The sequence below is a fragment of the Oncorhynchus mykiss genome, chromosome 11 (assembly GCF_013265735.2).
Source record: "Oncorhynchus mykiss isolate Arlee chromosome 11, USDA_OmykA_1.1, whole genome shotgun sequence".
Taxonomy (NCBI): Eukaryota; Metazoa; Chordata; class Actinopteri; order Salmoniformes; family Salmonidae; genus Oncorhynchus; species Oncorhynchus mykiss.
The window spans coordinates 4,498,364-4,521,048 of NC_048575.1; the positions used below are offsets into that span (position 1 = coordinate 4,498,364).

The 22,685-nt window shown below is 46.1% G+C and overlaps 1 protein-coding gene across 2 annotated transcripts in view; it reads left to right on the forward strand.

Moving 5' to 3' along the window:
* LOC110536527 (transient receptor potential cation channel subfamily A member 1) overlaps positions 1-22,685 on the forward strand; it is a 76,824-nt gene that overhangs the window by 6,596 nt on the left and 47,543 nt on the right. For both annotated transcript variants that reach the window (XM_036934674.1, XM_036934675.1), the window contains exons 2-8: positions 3,436-3,584; positions 8,288-8,450; positions 9,959-10,134; positions 12,711-12,818; positions 13,275-13,383; positions 14,463-14,608; positions 17,958-18,094. In XM_036934674.1, the coding sequence (XP_036790569.1) occupies positions 3,456-3,584; positions 8,288-8,450; positions 9,959-10,134; positions 12,711-12,818; positions 13,275-13,383; positions 14,463-14,608; positions 17,958-18,094 (968 nt within the window). In that variant the 5' untranslated portion in view covers positions 3,436-3,455. The remainder of the gene's footprint in view (positions 1-3,435; positions 3,585-8,287; positions 8,451-9,958; positions 10,135-12,710; positions 12,819-13,274; positions 13,384-14,462; positions 14,609-17,957; positions 18,095-22,685) is intronic.

Below are 22,685 nucleotides of genomic sequence, written 5' to 3' on the forward strand. Positions count from 1 at the left end.
CCCCCCAGGCTGTTCATACAGCCTTACTGTATATATCTATAGTATAGAACATGTAGACTCCCCCCAGGCTGTTCATACAGCCTTACTGTATATATCTATATTATAGAACATGTAGTCTCCCCCCAGGCTGTCCATACAGTCTTACTGTATATATCTATAGTATAGAACATGTAGTCTCCCCCCCAGGCTGTCCATACAGCCTTACTGTATATATCTATAGTATAGAACATGTAGACTCCCCCCAGGCTGTTCATACAGTCTTACTGTATATATCTATAGTATAGAACATGTAGTCTCCCCCCAGGCTGTCCATACAGCCTACCTGTATATATCTATATTATAGAACATGTAGTCTCCCCCCAGGCTGTCCATACAGCCTTACTGTATATATCTATAGTATAGAACATGTAGTCTCCCCCCAGGCTGTCCATACAGTCTTACTGCATATATCAAGATCAAGTGCATTTGGAAAGTATTCAGACCCTTTGACTTTTTCTACATTTTGTTACATTGCAGCCGTATTCTAAAATGTATTAAATTGTTTTTTTCCCCTCATCAATCTACAGACAATACCCCACAATGACATCACAATACCCCATAATGACATCACAATACACCATCATGACATCATAATACCCCATAATGACATCACAATACCCCATAATGACATCACAATACCCCACAATGACATCACAATACCCCATAATGACATCACAATACCCCATAATGACATCACAATACACCATCATGACATCATAATACAACATAATGACATAGCAAAAAGGGTCGTTGTATTGTTGGAAGGTGAATCTTTGCGACAGTGTGAGTTCCTGAACACTCTGGAGCATATTTTCATAAAGGATCTCTCTGTACTTTTCTCCGTTCAACTTTTCCTCGATCCTGGTTAGTTTCCCAGTCCCTGCCACTGAAAAACATCCCCACAGCATGATGCTGCCACCACCATGCATCACCGTAGGGATGGTGCCAGGTTTCCTCCAGACGTGATGCTTGGCATTCAGGCCAAAGAGTTCAATCTTGGTTTCATCAGGCCAGAAACCTTTTGGCAAACTCCAAGCGCGTTGTCATGTGCCTTTTACTGAGGAGTGGCTTCCGTCTGGCCACTCTACCATAAAGTCCTGATTGGTGGAGTACTGCTGAGACCTTCTGGAAGGTTCTCCCATCTCCACAGAGGAACTCTATAGCTCTGTAAGAGTGACCATTGGGTTCTTGGTCACCTCCCTGACCAAGGCCCTTCTCCTCCGATTGCTCAGTTTGCCTGGGCGGCCAGCTCTAGGAAGAGTATTGGTGGTTCCAAACTTCTTCCATTTTAGAAGGATGGAGGCCACTGTGTTCTTGGGGACCTTCAATGCTGCAGACATTTTTTGGTACCCTTCCCCAGAACTTTGCCTCGACACAATCCTGTCTCAGAGCTCTACGGACAATTCCTTCAACCTCATGATTTGGTTTTTGCTCTGACATGCACTGTCAACTGTGGGACCTTTATATAGACAGGTGTGTGCCTTTCCAAATCATGTCCAATCAATTAAATTTACCACAGGTGGACTCCAAACAAGTTGCAGAAACATCTCAAGGACGATATATAGAAACAGGATGCACCTGAGCTCAATTTCGGGTCTCATGGCAAAGGGTCTGAATACTTCTGTAAATAAGGTATATCTGTTTTTATTTGTAATAAATTTGCTAAAATTTCTAAAAACCTTTTTTTTTCGTTTTGTTATCATGGGGAATTATGTGTATATTGATGAGGGAAAAATCTATTTGATCCAATTTAGAATGAGGCTGTAACGTAACAAAATGTGTAAAAAGTCAAGGGGTCTGAATACTTTCCGAAGGCACTGTATGTACTGGTGGTTATAATCACAGAAGTGTTCATGTGGGTGTGTCATGTAATGTGGGTGTGTCATGTAATGTTGGTGTGTCATGTATGTGGGTGTGTCTTGTAATGTGGGGTTACCATGTAATGTGGGTGTGTCATGTAATGTGGGTGTGCCATGTAATGTGGGTGTGTCATGTAATGTGGGGGTGCCATGTAATGTGGGTGTGTCATGTAGTGTGGGTGTGTCATGTAATGTGGGTGTGTCATGTAATGTTGCCGTGTCATGTATGTGGGTGTGTCCTGTAATGTGGGGTTGCCATGTAATGTGGGTGTGTCATGTAATGTGGGTGTGTCATGTAATGTGGGTGTGTCATGTAATGTGGGGTTGTCATGCCATTTGGGATTGTTGTGTTATGTGGGTGTGTCATGTAATTTGAGATTGTCGTGTAATGTTGAATAGTTGTTTGAGGTGCTTTTTTTTATTTCACTGTGATAAAAACACAGAATAGTCTTAGATAATAAAAAAGTCAGCAGCCTTCATGAGTAGCTGTGAAGAGATGGAGTTCCCCAGACCAAGGTCATCTCCTGCAGGCACCAAACAGAAAATGAAAAATGTGTGTTTTTTTATAACATGTCAGGAGGAAACACTTTGAGACAAAAGCGGAACCACCAGGGTCGTGTGCATTAGTGCACAGCGTAGCAAAACTGTCACACAACGTTGTGCGACGCAAAGTGTCTTTTCAACGAAAACAAGAGTTTCTTCGAGACAGATTCAGCTGGGTTCTCTTCCGATTCGGCACGTTTGCTTACGTTTGGTTCCTTGTGAATACGACACTGTCCAATGATATACTAACCTTTCTGTTTGTCTCTTTCTGTTTTCAACTGATAATATGAACTATACCAGACGTCAAGGAGAATGTCCTGCAAGAGTTAAAAAAAGACGGAGATAGAAAATTAACTGGATAAATGCTGCTCATTTCCTTTTTTCCTTTTCAAAGTGTTTTATGTTTGTGTGCATATACTGTACACCATCCAGGACTGAGGCAACAGCCTCCCTCCCTCCCTCCCTCCCTCCCTCCCTCCCTCCCTCCCTCCCTCCCTCCCTCCCTCCCTCCCTCCCTCCCTCCGCAGTCTTCACCAATGTCAGACAGTTACTTGGTCATTGGACTACACTCAAGACCTCTCTCCTCACATCACCACACCTCCTCCCCACCCCCCCACCCCCCCCCCCTCTCCTCCTCACCTCCTCACCAACCTTCACTTCTACTCCCCTTTCCCCTCCTCACCTCACCTCCCCTCCTCTCATCTCCCCCTTCCCTCTCCCCCCACCCCCCACCCCCAGTCCCGTCCATTAACCTTCTATAGTGAGACTAAATGGGAGAATAAAGAACTGGCAACAAAACTGTTTCTTACACCAAAAATTGCATGTTTTGTTTGTGAGGGAAATGTGTATTTTGACTAGGTATGCATTTGTGGTCTTTTAAGGCGTACTGTGGAGTCTGCTGCTAGTCAATCTTACTGGAAGAGTGTGTGTGTGTGTGTGTTATCCTGCGTGCACACGTGTGTTAATGACATCACTCTATCCTTCTTCCATTCAGTGATTGGACTGTGAGACCTCATGCAGCTCACCAAGGAAGTGGCACCTCAGAACGGTTCCTATAAGTGCGTGATCGACGATGACGAAAGAAGATCTCACCAACTCTCTGTAAAAACAGACATCACTCTGGAGTCCGTAAACCTGTTTGAGGTAAGTCCAAGTTCCAATTCTTGATTGTGATTGTAAATGTAAAATATTAAACGCATCTCTGGCTTGACAAGGTTTTTATTTTTATTTATACAATTACTTTCCATAAAGGTTTTGTAGAATTTCCGGTTCGAAGATTCCTTGAAAAAGTATGAAATCCAGAAATCAACCAACCGGGATTTCAGGAAAAACTGGGAATTTTTGGAAAGTCACCAGAATTGTGCAACCCAATACCCCACAGGGGTGTGTGCTTAGTCCCCTCCTGTACTCCCTGTTCACCCACGACTGTGTGGCCGTACACGACTCCACCGCCATTATCAAGTTCGCTCATGGCATGACGGTGGTCGGCCTGATCACAGAACAGACTATGGGAGGCGCACAGTACTACATAGAGCCATGACTACATGGAACTCTATTCCACAGTACTACATAGAGCCATGACTACATGGAACTCTATTCCACAGTACTACATAGAGCCATGACTACATGGAACTCTATTCCACAGTACTACATAGAGCCATGACTACATGGAACTCTATTCCACAGTACTACATAGAGCCATGACTACATGGAACTCTATTCCACAGTACTACATAGAGCCATGACTACATGGAACTCTATTACACAGTACTACATAGAGCCATGACTACATGGAACTCTATTCCACAGTACTACATAGAGCCATGGCTACATGGAACTCTATTCCACAGTACTACATAGAGCCATGACTACATGGAACTCTATTCCACAGTACTACATAGAGCCATGACTACATGGAACTCTATTCCACAGTACTACATAGAGCCATGACTACATGGAACTCTATTCCACAGTACTACATAGAGCCATGACTACATGGAACTCTATTCCACAGTACTACATAGAGCCATGGCTACATGGAACTCTATTCCACAGTACTACATAGAGCCATGACTACATGGAACTCTATTCCACAGTACTACAATAGAGCCATGACTACATGGAACTCTATTCCACAGTACTACATAGAGCCATGACTACATGGAACTCTATTCCACAGTACTACATAGAGCCATGACTACATGGAACTCTATTCCACAGTACTACATAGAGCCATGACTACATGGAACTCTATTCCACAGTACTACATAGAGCCATGACTACATGGAACTCTATTCCACAGTACTACATAGAGCCATGACTACATGGAACTCTATTCCACAGTACTACATAGAGCCATGACTACATGGAACTCTATTCCACAGTACTACATAGAGCCATGACTACATGGAACTCTATTCCACAGTACTACATAGAGCCATGACTACATGGAACTCTATTCCACAGTACTACATAGAGCCATGGCTACATGGAACTCTATTCCACAGTACTACATAGAGCCATGACTACATGGAACTCTATTCCACAGTACTACAATAGAGCCATGACTACATGGAACTCTATTCCACAGTACTACATAGAGCCATGACTACATGGACCTCTATTCCACAGTACTACATAGAGCCATGACTACATGGAACTCTATTCCACAGAACTACATAGAGCCATGACTACATGGAACTCTATTCCACAGTACTACATAGAGACATGACTACATGGAACTCTATTCCACAGTACTACATAGAGCCATGGCTACATGGAACTCTATTCCACAGTACTACATAGAGCCATGACTACATGGAACTCTATTCCACAGTACTACATAGAGCCATGACTACATGGAACTCTATTCCACAGTACTACATAGAGCCATGACTACATGGAACTCTATTCCACAGTACTACATAGAGCCATGACTACATGGAACTCTATTCCACAGTACTACATAGAGCCATGGCTACATGGAACTCTATTCCACAGTACTACATAGAGCCATGACTACATGGAACTCTATTCCACAGTACTACATAGAGCCATGACTACATGGACCTCTATTCCACAGTACTACATAGAGCCATGACTACATGGAACTCTATTCCACAGAACTACATAGAGCCATGACTACATGGAACTCTATTCCACAGTACTACATAGAGACATGACTACATGGAACTCTATTCCACAGTACTACATAGAGCCATGGCTACATGGAACTCTATTCCACAGTACTACATAGAGCCATGACTACATGGAACTCTATTCCACAGTACTACATAGAGCCATGACTACATGGAACTCTATTCCACAGTACTACATAGAGCCATGACTACATGGAACTCTATTCCACAGTACTACATAGAGCCATGACTACATGGAACTCTATTCCACAGTACTACATAGAGCCATGGCTACATGGAACTCTATTCCACAGTACTACATAGAGCCATGACTACATGGAACTCTATTCCACAGTACTACATAGAGCCATGGCTACATGGAACTCTATTCCACAGTACTACATAGAGCCATGACTACATGGAACTCTATTCCACAGTACTACATAGAGCCATGGCTACATGGAACTCTATTCCACAGTACTACATAGAGCCATGACTACATGGAACTCTATTCCACAGTACTACATAGAGCCATGACTACATGGAACTCTATTCCACAGTACTACATAGAGCCATGGCTACATGGAACTCTATTCCACAGTACTACATAGAGCCATGACTACATGGAACTCTATTCCACAGTACTACATAGAGCCATGACTACATGGAACTCTATTCCACAGTACTACATAGAGCCATGACTACATGGAACTCTATTCCACATCAAGTAAATGATGCAGCAGTAAAATTTGATTTAAAAAAAACACCTTATGGAACAGTGGGAATGTGAAGCAACACAAACATTGGCACTATACATACACATGTATTTAGTACTGTAGGGGCCTGAGGGTACACAGTGTCTCGTGAAATCTGTGAATCTATTCTAATGTTTTAAGATAGCATAAACTGCCTTAAATTTTGCTCGACCCTAGGAAGAGGGGAGGTGAGAGGGGCATCCGTAATAAATACAAATACACATATCCTGAAAAAGGTTCCGCTGAGAGAATATTGACTGGCTGTTTCACTGCTTGGTATGGCAATAGCACCGCCCTCCATCGCATGGCCTTTAGAAAAGGTAGTGCGGACAGCCCAGTACATCACTGGGGCCCAGCTCCCTACTTATTTTCCACCATAATTTGCAAATTCATTAAAAATCCTACAATGTGATTTTCTGGATTTATTTTCTCATTTTGTCTGTCATAATTGAAGTGTACCTATGATGAAAATTACAGGCCTCTCTCATCTTCTTAAGTGGGAGAACTTGCACAATTGGTGGCTGACTAAATACTTTTTTGCCCCACTGTATATGTGTGACATTAAAACTTGTAACTTGAAGCCTGAATCAAACAGTCCACGAAAACCTTCCTAATATTGAAGTGCACCCCATTTGCACTAAGAAGAGCCTCAATTTGTAAGGGCATGGCTTCTACAGGGATGCTGGGGTGGGGCGGCAGGTAGCCTAGGGATTAGTTTTGGGCCAGTAACCGAAAGGTTGCTGGATAGAATCCCAGAACTGACAAGGTCATTCTGCCCCTGAACAAGGCAGTTCTCTGGTAGGCCGTCATTGTAAATAAGAATTTGTTATTTTAACTGACTTGCCTAGTTAAAAAAAGGTAAAATATTAAAAAAAACGCTGGCCATGTTGTCTCCAATACGTCCCACAGTTGTGTTTAGTTGGCTGGATGTCCTTTGGGTGGTGGACCATTCTTGATGCACTACAAACTGCGTGAAAAACCCAGTAGCATTGCAGTTCTTGACAGACTCAAACCGGTGCGCCTGGCACCTACTACCATACCCCGTTTAGAGGCACATCACTATTTTCTCTTTCCTATTCACCCTCTGAATGGCACAAATACACAATCCTGTCTCTATTTTCTCAAGGCTTAAAAATCCTTCTTTAACCCGTCTCCTCCCTTTCATCTACACTGATTGATGTGGATGTAGCTTTCACCTGGGTTCACCTGGTCAGTCCATGTCATGGAAAGAGCAGATGTTCCTAATGTTTTGTAAACACAGTGTAGTTTAAACAGCTTGGAGGAGTGTTTGTCCTCATTGGTTAGATGTTGTGTTTATACGAGACAGGGGGGGAGGGGACGGGGATGGGAGGGGGAGAGGAAGGAGGGGGAGGTTGAAGAGGTGGGGAGGAGAGAGAAAGAGAGAGAGAGAGAGAGAGAGAGAGAGAGAGAGAGAGAGAGATGGCGGGGTGGAAATCAAGTAGGAAATTGAGGTACACATGCAGAAACACACAAAATGTGATGTCATACAATATATACAACATGTGTTAATGTAGCTGAATTGATCGAATTGAAATTGAATTAACCCCATCCGTCCCTTACCTCTGTCCCCATCCGTCCCTTACCTCTGTCCCCATCCGTCCCTTACCTCTGTCCCCATCCGTCCCTTACCTCTGTCCCCATCCGTCCCTTACCTCTGTCCCCATCCGTCCCTTACCTCTGTCCCCATTCGTCCCTTACCTCTGTCCCCATCCGTCCCTTACCTCTGTCCCCATATGTCCCTTACCTCTGTCCCCATCCGTCCCTTACATCTGTCCCCATACGTCCCTTATCTCTGTCCCCAACCTTCCTTATCTCTGTCCCCAACCTTCCTTACCTCTGTCCACAACCTTCCTTATCTCTGTCCACAACCTTCCTTATCTCTGTCCCCAACCTTCCTTATCTCTGTCCCCAACCGTCCCTTATCTCTGTCCAGTGGGCTCGGGGAGGTGATGTGTCCCAGCTGGAGGGCTTGGTGAGGAGGAACCCAGGAGTACTGAGGGAACAGGATGACTCTGGTGCCTCTCTGGTCCACCACGCTGCTGGTGCAGGAAACACCCCTGTTATCAGGTTAATCTGCAGCATCACAGTCAGAGATGGTGAGGCTCCACACACACACCCAGCATCACAGTCAGAGATGGTGAGGCTCCACACACACACCCAGCATCACAGTCAGAGATGGTGAGGCTCCACACACACACCCAGCATCACAGTCAGAGATGGTGAGGCTCCACACACACACCCAGCATCACAGTCAGAGATGGTGAGGCTCCACACACACACCCAGCATCACAGTCAGAGATGGTGAGGCTCCACACACACACACCCAGCATCACGGTCAGAGATGGTGAGGCTCCACACACACACCCAGCATCACAGTCAGAGATGGTGAGGCTCCACACACACACCCAGCATCACAGTCAGAGATGGTGAGGCTCCACACACACACCCAGCATCACGGTCAGAGATGGTGTGGCTCCACACACACACCCAGCATCACAGTCAGAGATGGTGAGGCTCTACACACACACCCAGCATCACAGTCAGAGATGGTGAGGCTCCACACACACACCCAGCATCACAGTCAGAGATGGTGAGGCTCTACACACACACCCAGCATCACAGTCAGAGATGGTGAGGCTCTACACACACACACAGCATCACAGTCAGAGATGGTGAGGCTCCACACACACACCCAGCATCACAGTCAGAGATGGTGAGGCTCCACACACACACACCCAGCATCACAGTCAGAGATGGTGAGGCTCCACACACACACACCCAGCATCACAGTCAGAGATGGTGAGGCGCCACACACACACCCAGCATCACAGTCAGAGATGGTGAGGCTCTACACACACACCCAGCATCACAGTCAGAGATGGTGAAGCTCTACACACACACCCAGCATCACAGTCAGAGATGGTGAGGCTCCACACACACAAACCCAGCATCACAGTCAGAGATGGTGAGGCTCCACACACACACCCAGCATCACAGTCAGAGATGGTGAGGCTCCACACACACACCCAGCATCACAGTCAGAGATGGTGAGGCTCCACACACAAACCCAGCATCACAGTCAGAGATGGTGAGGCTCCACACACAAACCCAGCATCACAGTCAGAGATGGTGAGGCTCCACACACACACCCAGCATCACAGTCAGAGATGGTGAGGCTCCACACACACACACACAGCATCACAGTCAGAGATGGTGAGGCTCCCACACACACACCCAGCATCACAGTCAGAGATGGTGAGGCTCCCATTCTAAAAATACAAAATGGCTGCCAGTATGATGTAAATTAACTGGAGTGAAATATTTCCTCTTCATTTCATTTCTCAAGTTTCCTCATCTTAATTATATATGTGTGTGTGTGTGTGTGTGTGTGTGTGTGTGTGTGTGTGTGTGTGTGTTTGTGTGTGTGTGTGTGTGTGTGTGTCTGTCTATGCCTGTGTGCGTGTGTGTGTCGGTTTATGCATGTGTGTGTTCGTGTGTGTGCATGTCTGTTTATCCGTGTGTGTGTGTGTGTGTGTGTGTGTGTTTGTGTGTGTGTGTGTGTGTGTGTGTGTGTGTGTGTCCTACCTCTGTCCTCTCTCCCCAGGGTGGAAGGTGTATGATGACGAGGGGTCTATGCCGCTGCACTGGGCCGTGGAGAGGAACCAGCCAGACAGCTGCAGGGCTCTGTTAGAGCTGGGGGCTGAACCTAACGTCCTCAACAAGGCCCTGATGTCACCTCTACACCTGGCTGTTAGCCACACACACAACCATCTGGTCCAGGTGAGACACCATGATCCTTAGCTCCCCCCTGTATCACCCCCCCCCCCCCTCCTCTTCTACTAAACAGTCTTGGGTCTCTCCTACACCTAGAGGTGAGTTACACCTTTCGTGCCCCACCAAACTACCTGCTCATACCTCCCTCACCAAACTACCTGCCCATACCTCCCTTACCAAACTACCTGCCCTTACCTCCCCCACCAAACTACCTGCCCATACCTCCCTCACCAAACTACCTGCCCTTACCTCCCCCACCAAACTACCTGCCCATAACTCCCTCACCAAACTACCTGCCCTTACCTCCCCCACCAAACTACCTGCCCATACCTCCCTCATCAAACTACCTGCCCATACCTCCCCCACTAAACTACCTGCCCATACCTCCCCCACTAAACTACCTGCCCCTACCAGCCCCACCAACTCCTCCATCACCCCGTACTGCCTTACCATGGCTTTTCATTTCCCTCCTTGTCCTAAACCAGCGGTGTCAAACTCATTTAGCCGCGGGGCCACATTCAGTATTCAACATTGACCGGAGGGCTGCACGGATTAAAAAATATAGATTTCCTCGACATCAGAAAAATATACAAAATAGTACAGTTTTCTTATCTGTGATTATTTTTTATTTGATTTTTACCAGGGAAGTTGACTGAGAACACATTCTCATTTACATGAACGACCTGGAAAAGAGTTACAGGGGAATAGAGGGGGGGGGGTGGGGGTGTATGAGCCAATTGGAAGATTGTGATTATTAGCACACTGGACTCAGTCAACAAACTGAATGTCATAGATCTTAATTAAGATCTAACCAAACAAGACGATTCAATTCACACAGTAAAATGATTTTAGTCAATTTTAAGCGTTTTCATCTGTCTTCACATCGCCCAATGGTGTACGTGCTCTTAATGTCCCGCCCTGGGGAAAGCCACGGATAAGGTGTGTTTGACTCATATGGTCAGCCATCATATGGTCAGTCAACATATGGTCAACCATCATATGGTCAGCCATCATATGGTTAGCCATCATATGGTCAGCCATCATATGGTCAGCCATTATTTAATCAGCCATCATATGGTCAGCCATCATATGGTCAGCCATCATATTGTCAGCCATCATATGGTCAGCCATTATTTAATCAGCCATCATATGGTCAGCCATTATTTAATCAGCCATCATATGGTCAGCCATCATATGGTCAGCCATTATTTAATCAGCCATCATATGGTCAGCCATCATATGGTCAGCCATTATTTAATCAGCCATCATATGGTCAGCCATCATATGGTCAGCCATCATATTGTCAGCCATTATTTAATCAGCCATCATATGGTCAGCCATCATATGGTCAGCCATTATTTAATCAGCCATCATATGGTCAGCCATCATATGGTCAGCCATTATTTAATCAGCCATCATATGGTCAGCCATCATATGGTCAGCCATTATTTAATCAGCCATCATATGGTCAGCCATCATATGGTCAGCCATCGTATTGTCAGCCATCATATTGTCAGCCATCATATTGTCAGCCATCATATGATCAGCCATCATATGGTCAGCCATCATATGGTCAGCCATTATTTAATCAGCCATCATATGGTCAGCCATCATATGGTCAGCCATTATTTAATCAGCCATTATATGGTCAGCCATCATATGGTCAGCCATCATATTGTCAGCCATTATTTAATCAGCCATCATATGGTCAGCCATCATATGGTCAGCCATTGTATTGTCAGCCATTATTTAATCAGCCATCATATGGTCAGCTATCATATTGTCAGCCATCATATGGTCAGCCAACATATTGTCTGCTCTCATATGGTCAGCCATCATATGGTCAGCCATCATATGGTCAGCATTCATATGGTCAGCCATCCAGACAATGTCACAAATGGTGATTCAGTCATCACGGGGCTGGCGTCAGCAACTCGCCAGGCGCAACTATCACCTTCTATCATTCCCATATCAAATCACCCATGGGCCAGATTGGTCCCCCTTCGGGGGCTGGATCCTATGTTTTCACACCCCTGTCTTAAACAAAAGCTGAAGCTGACTGTGTGGACCATTTTTGAGGGTACGAGGCATCTGGTAACCCAGAGCTAACGGACAATGGATCCAAGACATATGAATAGATATGGGTGGATGGACGTAATCGATTAGGTCACCCTGGATAGAGACACGTGGGGTAACAAAGAGCATCTGGCGAGTTCGTGGGTCACTCTAGTGGGTAAGAGGCATCTGGTAACCCAAGGTTGTGCCAGAGTAAGGGATGATAGATATGGCTTACAAAACAGAATCTGGTCACCCAAAGCCAAGCTTGGTGATGAAGGTTAATGAGGCTGAGCCTCCCCTGACTCTAGGACCTTGTCAGCATTTCTACTGTCTGTTCTGGGGGTGAGAATAGCAGCGGTCCCTGTGTCCCTGTGTCAGGGAGTAGAAAGAGACATAGACAGGTATGTATCACATAATGTTGTTGTTTCCCCAGCTGCTGTTAGTGAACAAATACAATTTCATGAATTCATTCATATCACATGAGGTTTCATTATTAATGTTAATGTGTGTGTGGTTTCTCCCAGCTCCTGTTGTCTCACTATAAGACAGAGTCTAACCTAGAAGGAGGTCTTGGCAACACTCCAGTCATGTTAGCCTGCTCCATCAACAATACTGAGGCGCTCTCTATACTGGTGAGAGGATCTCTCTCTCTCTCTATCTCTCTCTCTCTCTCTCTCCCTCCTTCTCTCCCTCTCCATCTCTCTCTCCCTCCCTCCTTCTCCCTCCCTCCCTCCCTCCCTCCCTCTCCCTCTATGTGCATTATAAAGCACTGTACATACTTCACTGAAAGTGCTATCGAATCGAGTAACATAGGCTTGTACTGTATACATTATGTCTGTAAGTGTATACAGTACACGTACATAGCCAGTTGTACAATTCATGTCAAATAATACTCAATTATCCTGTTTTTATGAGAGAATGTATACAAAATGTGTATAATGTTTATAACCAAGAGTTATAAATAACGCACACAGCTTCCAGTCTCGCCTAGAATTTAGAATGACCCACTGTTATTAACTGTCACAATTCTGCTTTATGAAAAACTCCTGATGACTCTGTCCGCCTGTGTCCTATTCCCTGCACTGTAGCTGAGCCATGGGGCGCGGCTCTCCAGTCAGAACAAACTGGGCCAGTATGCTATCCATGCAGCTGCCTTCGCAGGCTCAAAGAAAGCCATGGATGTCATCCTCAAGGCTGGTATGGCATTATTGATGAGGAGATAATAAAGGATTGCATTTGTATAGGATGCTACACTTGTCCATTGGTGTAAAAAACACTTTACTATTGTAAGTTTCCCCCTCATTCATTACTAGCCTGGTCAGAGATCTGTTTGTGTTTTTATCAATTTCAATGCTGTCCTTGTCAAGGCAAAACATGTTAGCATGATAGCATGTTAGCATAATAGCATGTTAGCATGATAGCATGTTAGCATGTTAGCATGTTAGCATAATAGCATGTTAGCATGATAGCATGTTAGCATAATAGCATGTTAGCATGATAGCACAAACAGGCTAATACTCAGGCTAATCCCTTACCAATGTTACCATCTTTGTCAAAATCAAATCAAATCCAATTTTACTGGTGTACAGCTTATTATTGGTTGATTCTGATACTTTCTTATTGGAAAATCTGACCAAAGTTTTCGACAAGTTTCCAAGTCGGACATTTCTGAGTTTCCAAGTTCTCTTGGAAGACCTTTGAAAGTTCTCTACATAGTGGCCATTTTGTGTCAACATACAGGATCTTTGTTACTGACACACAGGAGCCATTTTGTGTCAATATACAGGATCTTTGTTACTGATATACCGGAGCCATTTGGTGCCTAAATGTTGATCTAGGGAGACACACAAACCAGAGACCTCAGGACAGACACACTGTTTACCTAACCTGGGAGGTCTGCAGCTGAGTCATATATAACAGGACGCTGATGTGTTTAGTACAACAGCAAAATATTTGTGAAGCTCCTGTCGTTGTCAGTTTTGGACCAAATGGGAATTGACATTCTTTAGACCAGGCCTAGCCAGATCTCCACAGATGGCAGGACTAAGGGGAAATGACACTGTGAAATTAAACACAACAACCTTTTGAGTTATTCATTTGAACAGAATATACCATAATGCTTCATTAACTCAATACATCTGTCCACTTAGGTCTCAATAGTGCTTATTCAAGGAAAGGAGATGAGGAAATGAAACCACTTTAGATGATGAGCCCTCTGCATGTCCAGGGGGGTGTACTTGTACATAACTCTGCCTGTGTGTTTTGTTTTTTTCCAGGAGAGGAGATGGGTCATTCCATAGAGGAACACATTAATTTCCTGGATAAGTCATACAGTAGTCCACTTCACCTGGCGGTCAGGGGAGGCAACATGGACATCATCGAGTTCTGCATCCACAAAGGAGCCAAGATCGACCAACAACAGGTACATTAGGATGGGGTGGCAGGTAGCCTAGTGGTTAGAGAGTAGAGGAGGCAGGTAGCCTAGTGGTTAGAGAGTAGAGGAGGCAGGTAGCCTAGTGGTTAGAGTGTAGAGGGGACAGGTAGCCTTATTGGTTAGAGTGTAGAGGTGGCAGGTAGCCTAGTGGTTAGAGAGTAGAGGTGGCAGGTAGCCTAGTGGTTAGAGAGTAGAGGTGGCAGGTAGCCTAGTGGTTAGAGAGTAGAGGAGGCAGGTAGCTTAGTGGTTAGAGTGTAGAGGTGGCAGGTAGCCTAGTGGTTAGAGTGTAGAGGTGGCAGGTAGCCTAGTGGTTAGAGTGTAGAGTGTAGAGGAGGCAGGTAGCCTAGTGGTTAGAGAGTAGAGGTGGCAGGTAGCCTAGTGGTTAGAGAGTAGAGGTGGCAGGTAGCCTAGTGGTTAGAGAGTAGAGGTGGCAGGTAGCCTAGTGGTTAGAGTGTAGAGGTGGCAGGTAGCCTAGTGGTTAGAGTGTAGAGTGTAGAGGAGGCAGGTAGCCTAGTGGTTAGAGAGTAGAGGTGGCAGGTAGTCTAGTGGTTAGAGAGTAGAGGTGGCAGGTAGCCTAGTGGTTAGAGAGTAGAGGTGGCAGGTAGCCTAGTGGTTAGAGTGTAGAGGTGGCAGGTAGCCTAGTGGTTAGAGAGTAGAGGAGGCAGGTAGCCTAGTGGTTAGAGAGTAGAGGAGGCAGGTAGCCTAGTGGTTAGAGTGTAGAGGGGACAGGTAGCCTTATTGGTTAGAGTGTAGAGGTGGCAGGTAGCCTAGTGGTTAGAGAGTAGAGGTGGCAGGTAGCCTAGTGGTTAGAGAGTAGAGGTGGCAGGTAGCCTAGTGGTTAGAGAGTAGAGGAGGCAGGTAGCTTAGTGGTTAGAGTGTAGAGGTGGCAGGTAGCCTAGTGGTTAGAGTGTAGAGGTGGCAGGTAGCCTAGTGGTTAGAGTGTAGAGTGTAGAGGAGGCAGGTAGCCTAGTGGTTAGAGAGTAGAGGTGGCAGGTAGCCTAGTGGTTAGAGAGTAGAGGTGGCAGGTAGCCTAGTGGTTAGAGAGTAGAGGTGGCAGGTAGCCTAGTGGTTAGAGTGTAGAGGTGGCAGGTAGCCTAGTGGTTAGAGTGTAGAGTGTAGAGGAGGCAGGTAGCCTAGTGGTTAGAGAGTAGAGGTGGCAGGTAGCCTAGTGGTTAGAGAGTAGAGGTGGCAGGTAGCCTAGTGGTTAGAGAGTAGAGGTGGCAGGTAGCCTAGTGGTTAGAGTGTAGAGGTGGCAGGTAGCCTAGTGGTTAGAGAGTAGAGGAGGCAGGTAGCCTAGTGGTTAGAGAGTAGAGGAGGCAGGTAGCCTAGTGGTTAGAGTGTAGAGGGGACAGGTAGCCTTATTGGTTAGAGTGTAGAGGTGGCAGGTAGCCTAGTGGTTAGAGAGTAGAGGTGGCAGGTAGCCTAGTGGTTAGAGAGTAGAGGTGGCAGGTAGCCTAGTGGTTAGAGAGTAGAGGTGGCAGGTAGCCTAGTGGTTAGAGAGTAGAGGTGGCAGGTAGCCTAGTGGTTAGAGTGTAGAGGTGGCAGGTAGCCTAGTGGTTAGAGTGTAGAGTGTAGAGGAGGCAGGTAGCCTAGTGGTTAGAGAGTAGAGGTGGCAGGTAGCCTAGTGGTTAGAGAGTAGAGGTGGCAGGTAGCCTAGTGGTTAGAGAGTAGAGGTGGCAGGTAGCCTAGTGGTTAGAGAGTAGAGGAGGCAGGTAGCCTAGTGGTTAGAGTGTAGAGGGGACAGGTAGCCTTATTGGTTAGAGTGTAGAGGTGGTAGGTAGCCTAGTGGTTAGAGTGTAGAGTGTAGAGGAGGCAGGTAGCCTAGTGGTTAGAGTGAAGAGGAGGCAGGTAGCCTAGTGGTTAGAGTGTAGAGGTGGCAGGTAGCCTAGTGGTTAGAGTGAAGAGGAGGCAGGTAGCCTAGTGGTTAGAGTGTAGAGGTGGCAGGTAGGCTAATGGTTAGAGTGAAGAGGAGGCAGGTAGCCTAGTGGTTAGACTGTAGAGGTGGCAGGTAGGCTTGTGGTTAGAGAGTAGAGGAGGCAGGTAGCCTAGTGGTTAGAGTGTAGAGGTGGCAGGTAGCCTAGTGGTTAGAGTGTAGAGGTGGAGGGTAGCCTAGTGGTTAGAGTGTAGAGGTGGCAGGTAGCCTAGGGGTTAGAGTGTAGAGGTGGCAGGTAGCCTAGGGGTTAGCGCGTTGGACTAGTAACCAGCAGGTAGTCTAGTGGTTAGAGCGTTGGACTAGTAACGAGCAGGTAGCCTAGTGGTTAGAGCGTTGGACTTGTAACCAGCAGGTAGCCTAGTGTTTAGAGTGTTGGACTAGTAACCAGCAGGTAGTCTAGTGGTTAGAGTGTTGGACTAGTAACCAGCAGGTAGCCTAGTGGTTAGAGCGTTGGACTAGTAACCAGCAGGTAGACTAGTGGTTAGAGCATTGGACTAGTAACCAGCATGTAGCCTAGTGGTTAAAGCATTGGACTAGTAACCAGCAGGTAGACTAGTGGTTATAGCATTGGACTAGTAACCAGCAATGAAAGTTTGCAAGATCGAATCCCTGAGCTGACAAGATAGATCAAGACAGGATCTCCAAATGGCACCCTTTTCCCTGTATAGTGCACTACTTTTGAAGAGGGACTTATTAACCCTGGTGAATAAGTGCACTTTTAAGGGAATAGGGTGTCATTAAGGACTCAACTCCAGATCAGATGCAGGACCAGAAGTCTAGAGAGTCCAGACAGACATAAATAGCCCCTGATAATAATAACTTCCACGTCCTGTGCTGACCTCCACTTCCTGTACTGTACTGACCTCCACTTCCTGTACTGTACTGATCTCCACTTCCTGTACTCTACTGACCCCCACTTCCTGTACTCTACTGACCCCCACTTCCTGTACTGTACTGACCTCCACTTCCTGTACTCTACTGACCTCCACTTCCTGTACTGAACTGACCTCCACTTCCTTTACTGTACTGACTTCCACTTCCTGTACTGAACTGACCTCCACTTCCTGTACTGCTGCTCTGCTCCTGCTATTCATGCATATCTCATTAAAATGCTTGTATTTTCCCCGTCTCTCTATGACATACACTGTACATCCCACCGGAGATGCCCATCTCTATTTGACTCTCTCTTCACTCTATGTCTATGAGATGTACTGTAGCGTGCATGGTTTCACATACACGAGTAGAAACATGGAAAATAGGTCTGTGTTTTCTGAAATGTTTGTCACATTTCTGTGTCTGAAATTCCATGATACACAAAACCAGTGTGTGTGTGTGTGTGTGTGTCTGTGTGTGTGTGTGTGTGTGTGTGTGTGTGTGTGTGTGTGTGTGTGTACTGTACTCCAGGTGGACCGGTCCACAGCTCTACATTTTGCCTGTTCCCAGGGAGCTACAGAGGCAGTTAAACTGATGCTGTCCTCCTACAGCAGACTGGACAGCATCATTAACCTGCCTGATGGAGCCTGCCAGACACCTCTACACAGGTGGGAGACTTTTCTATCATTAATTTATTCCTTCGTTCATTTATTCCTTCATTCATTCATCCATTTTAATGTTATTTTGTTCATATATTTATTAGACTCATTAAATGACCCGTGATAACCAGACATCCAGACATTCTATTCCATGGTCAACAGAACCAAACATTGCTCATTAAAAATTAACCATGAATCACAGTGTAATGGACTGTGACCTCACAACTAGCCTAATACCTATGTCTGTGCCCCAAAATGGCACCCTATTCCCTAATTTAGTGCACTACTTTTGAGTGTGCCATTTAGGACGCAGTCCCCTAGTTGTACCTCTTGTCCTTAGTCTTTATGACCAGTAACCACGGTAACTATCCAACTGCAGTGTGTGTGTGTGTGTGTGTGTGTGTGTGTGTGTGTGTGTAAAGAGGGAAAATGACTCGGTAACACCTGGTTAATACCCACATCATAACTACCGTCATAAAAAAAACTAAATGATACGTAGAAAAAGGGCAATGTGAAGAAAGTATGGCTGGGTTTTTAATATCACTGATCATAAAAGATGTGCCTCAGTCTCACATCTCCTCTGTATCTAACAGCTGTGTGTGTTGGCACAGGAAGCCACAGTAAGTGGAACTGGAAAGGGAACAGCTTTATACATATTTAGCTGTTTTAGACTGTAAACTACCAATTATGAACCCGTTAACAAATCCAGTCTGAAAGTCAATGGAAAAGCAAACCCTCATTATCCTATTAACTTCATATCTACATTTGATGAAAATAATAAACTGGCCATTATGTAGTGTAGAAAGATAATGCGTTAGAATGGACATCTCAATATTCAACTAGGCTAGTGTCCTGGGCTGTCACCTGTCCAATTCTAAAGATCAGTACAGAGCAAGGAAAGGAGATGAGTGGAGGAAGCCACTTCAAGGAAAGGAGATGAGTGGAGGAAGCCACTTCAAGGGAAGGAGGTGAGTGGAGGAAGCCACATCAAGGAAAGGAGGTGAGTGGAGGAAGCCACTTCAAGGAAAGGAGATGAGTGGAGGAAGCCACTTCAAGGAAAGGAGATGAGTGGAGGAAGCCACTTCAAGGAAAGGAGGTGAGCGGAGGAAGCCACTTCAAGGAAAGGAGGTGAGTGGAGGAAGCCACTTCAAGGAAAGGAGATGAGTGGAGGAAGCCACTTCAAGGAAAAGAGATGTTTGGAGGAAGCCACTTTAGACTATATAGGATGTACCGAATCATTGGATACTCTGACCCCTGGGCTTCTGAACTTTGACCTTTAAAGCCTTGCCCTCGCTTACTGTCCATCTTCTGGACGACCCTGGATTGTTTTCATCACGCGGACTGTGATGTTCCGCGTAGCCTCGGATAATAACGGAGACTGAGTTCATCATAGGGGATGTTGTTCCCACTGTCGCTAGTAAAAACCTACCCCAAACCAGAAAACGTGGATAGATGGCAGCATTCGCACAAAACTGAAAAGCGCAAAACCACCGCATTTAACCGCGGCAAGGTGACTGGGAATACGGTTGAATACAAACAGTGTCGTTATTCCCTCCGTAAGACACTCAAACAAGCAAAACATCAGTACAGAGACAAAGTGGAGTTGCAATTCAACGGTTCAGACACGAGACGCATGTGGCAGGGTCTACAGACAATCACAGATTACAAAGGGAAAACCAGCCTCGTCGCGGATATCGATATCTGGCTCGCCTGCTTTGAAGATAACACAGTGCCATTGACATGGCCCGCTCCCGAGGACCATGGGTTCTCTTTCTCTGTGGCCGATGTAAGACATTTAAGTGATAACCATCGCAAGGCTGCCGGCCCAGACGGCATCTTTAGCCACGTCCTCAGAGCATGCGCAGACCAGCTGGCTGGAGTGTTTACGGATATATTTGATATCTTTCTATCCCAGTCTGCTGTCCCCGCTTGCTTCAAGATGTCCACCATTGTTCCTGTACCCAAGAAAGCAAACGGTAACATTGCACTGCCCCATCCCACCTGGACAAGAGGAATACCTATGTAAGAATGCAGTTCATTGACTAAAGCACAACCTTCAACACCATAGTACCCTCCAAGCTCATCATTAAGCTTGTGGCTCTGGGTCTGAACTCCGCCCTGTGGAACCCAGTCCTGGACTTCCTGATGGGCCGTCCCCAGGTGGTGAAGGTAGGAAACAACCCCCTCCACTTCACTGATCCTCAACACAGGGGCCCTTCAAGGGTGCGTGCTCAGCCCCCTCCTGTACTCCCTGTTCACCCATGACTGTGTGGCCACACACACCTCCAACTCAGTCATCAAGTTTGCTGAGGACACAACCTTATTAGGCCTGATTACCAACATTGACCAGACAGCCTACAGGGAGGAGGTGAGGGCCCTGATGGAGGAAAATAACCTCTCCCTCAAAGTCAAAAAAACGAAGGAGCTGATTGTGGAGCACACCCCTATACACATTGGCGGTAGTGGAGAAGGTATGTCCAACCGGTTTCGAAACCACAGCCCACGTGTCATCCCTGGACATCTACATCTAGCTTCTTGACCTGTGGGATCATCTGGGGGGGGACTGGCTGCCAAGTGGGTGGGCCTATGCCCTTCCAGGGCCAACCGTGGCTGCACGCCTGCCCAGTCAAATGATATCCATAGATTGGGGTCTAATGAATTTATTTCAAAATCTTTGAAATTGTTGCATGTTGGGTTTAAATTTTAATTGAGTGCCTCTGGAAAGTATTCAGACCCCTTGACTTCTTCCACATGTTGTTATGTTACAGCCTTATTCTAGAATGGATTCAATCATTTGTTTTCCTCATCAATCTACACACAATACCCCATAATGACATCACAATACCCCATAATGACATCACAATACCCCATAATGACATCACAATACCCCATAATGACATCACAATACCCCATAATGACAAAGCAAAAACAGGTTTTTGACATTTCTGCAAATGTATAAATAAAAGAGATGGGCGGCAGGGTAGCCTAGTGGTTAGAGTGTAGAGGCGGCAGGGTAACCTAGTGGTTAGAGTGTAGAGGCGGCAGGTAGCCTAGTGGTTAGAGTGTAGAGGCGGCAGGTAGCCTAGTGGTTAGAGTGTAGGGACAGCAGGGTATCCTAGTGGTTAGAGTGTAGAGGCGGCAGGTAGCCTAGTGGTTAGAGTGTAGAGGTGGCAGGGTTGCCTAGTGGTTAGAGTGTAGGGACTGCAGGGTATCCTAGTGGTTAGAGTGTAGGGACAGCAGGGTATCCTAGTGGTTAGAGTGTAGAGCTGGCAGGGTAGCCTAGTGGTTAGAGTGTAGAGGTGGCAGGGTAGCCTAGTGGTTAGAGTGTAGAGGTGGCAGGGTATCCTAGTGGTTAGAGTGTAGAGGTGGTATGGTAGCCTAGTGGTTAGAGTGAAGAGGTGGCAGGGTAGCCTAGTGGTTAGAGCATTGAACTAGTAACCGGAAGGTTGCAAGTTCAAATCCTCGAGCTGACAAGGAACAGACAGTTAACCCACTGTTCCTAGGCCGTCATTGAAAATAATAATTTGTTCTTAACTGACTTGCCTAGTTAAATAAAGGTAATGTTTATGTTTCCTTGGGTATGACGCTACAAGATTGGCACACCTGTATTTGGAGAGATTATCCCATTATTCTCTGCAGATCCTTCTCCCCCTCTGTCAGACTGGGGTCCGTTGCTGCACAGCTATTTTCAGGTCTCTCCAGAGATATTCGATCGAGTTCAAGCTGGCCCACTCAAGAACATTCAGAGACTTGTTTCCAAAGCCACTCCTGTGTTGTCTTGGCTTTGTACTTAGGGTCGTTGTCACTTTTGGAAGGTGAACCTGAGTCTGAGTCTGAGGTCCTGAGTGCTCTGAAGCAAGGATCTCTCTCTACTTTGCTCGGTTAATCTTTGCCTCAATCCTGACAAGTCTCCCAGTCCCTGTCACTGAAAAACATTCCCACAGCATGGCCACCACCATGCTTGACTGTAGGGATGGTGCCAGGTTTCCTTCAGACGTGAAACTTGATATTCAGGCCAAAGAGTTGAATCTTGGTTTCATCAGACCAGAGAATTTTATTTCTCATGGTTTGAGAGTTCTTGTGTCATGTGCCTTTTACTGAGGAGTGTCTTCCGTCTGGCCATTCTACCATAAAGGCCTGATTGGTGGAGTTCTGCAGCGATGGTTGTCCTTCTAGAAGGTTCTCCCATCTCCACAGAGGAACTGTCATGTATTGTCATGTTGTGTCTTTCTGTCCTTTCCATTCACCCTGTCTCCCTCTGCTGGTCGTATTAGGTTACCTTTTCTCCCCCGCTTTCCCCCAGCTGTTCCTTGTCTCCTCTTGACTACCTCGCCACCCCTTCTCCCACCTGTTCCCCTTTTCCCTCTGATTAGTCCCCTATATCTCTCTCTGTTTTTGTTCCTGTCCTTGTCGGATTCTTGTTTGTTGTGTTTCATGCCTGAGCCAGACTATCGTCATGTTTGCTGTAACCTTGTCCTGTCCTGTCGGAATCTGCCGGTCTATCTGAGCCTACCTATGTTTGGTTATTAAAGAAGCTCTGTTTAAGTTAGTTCGCTTTTGGGTCCTCATTCACTCACCGTAACAGAAGAATCCGACCAAG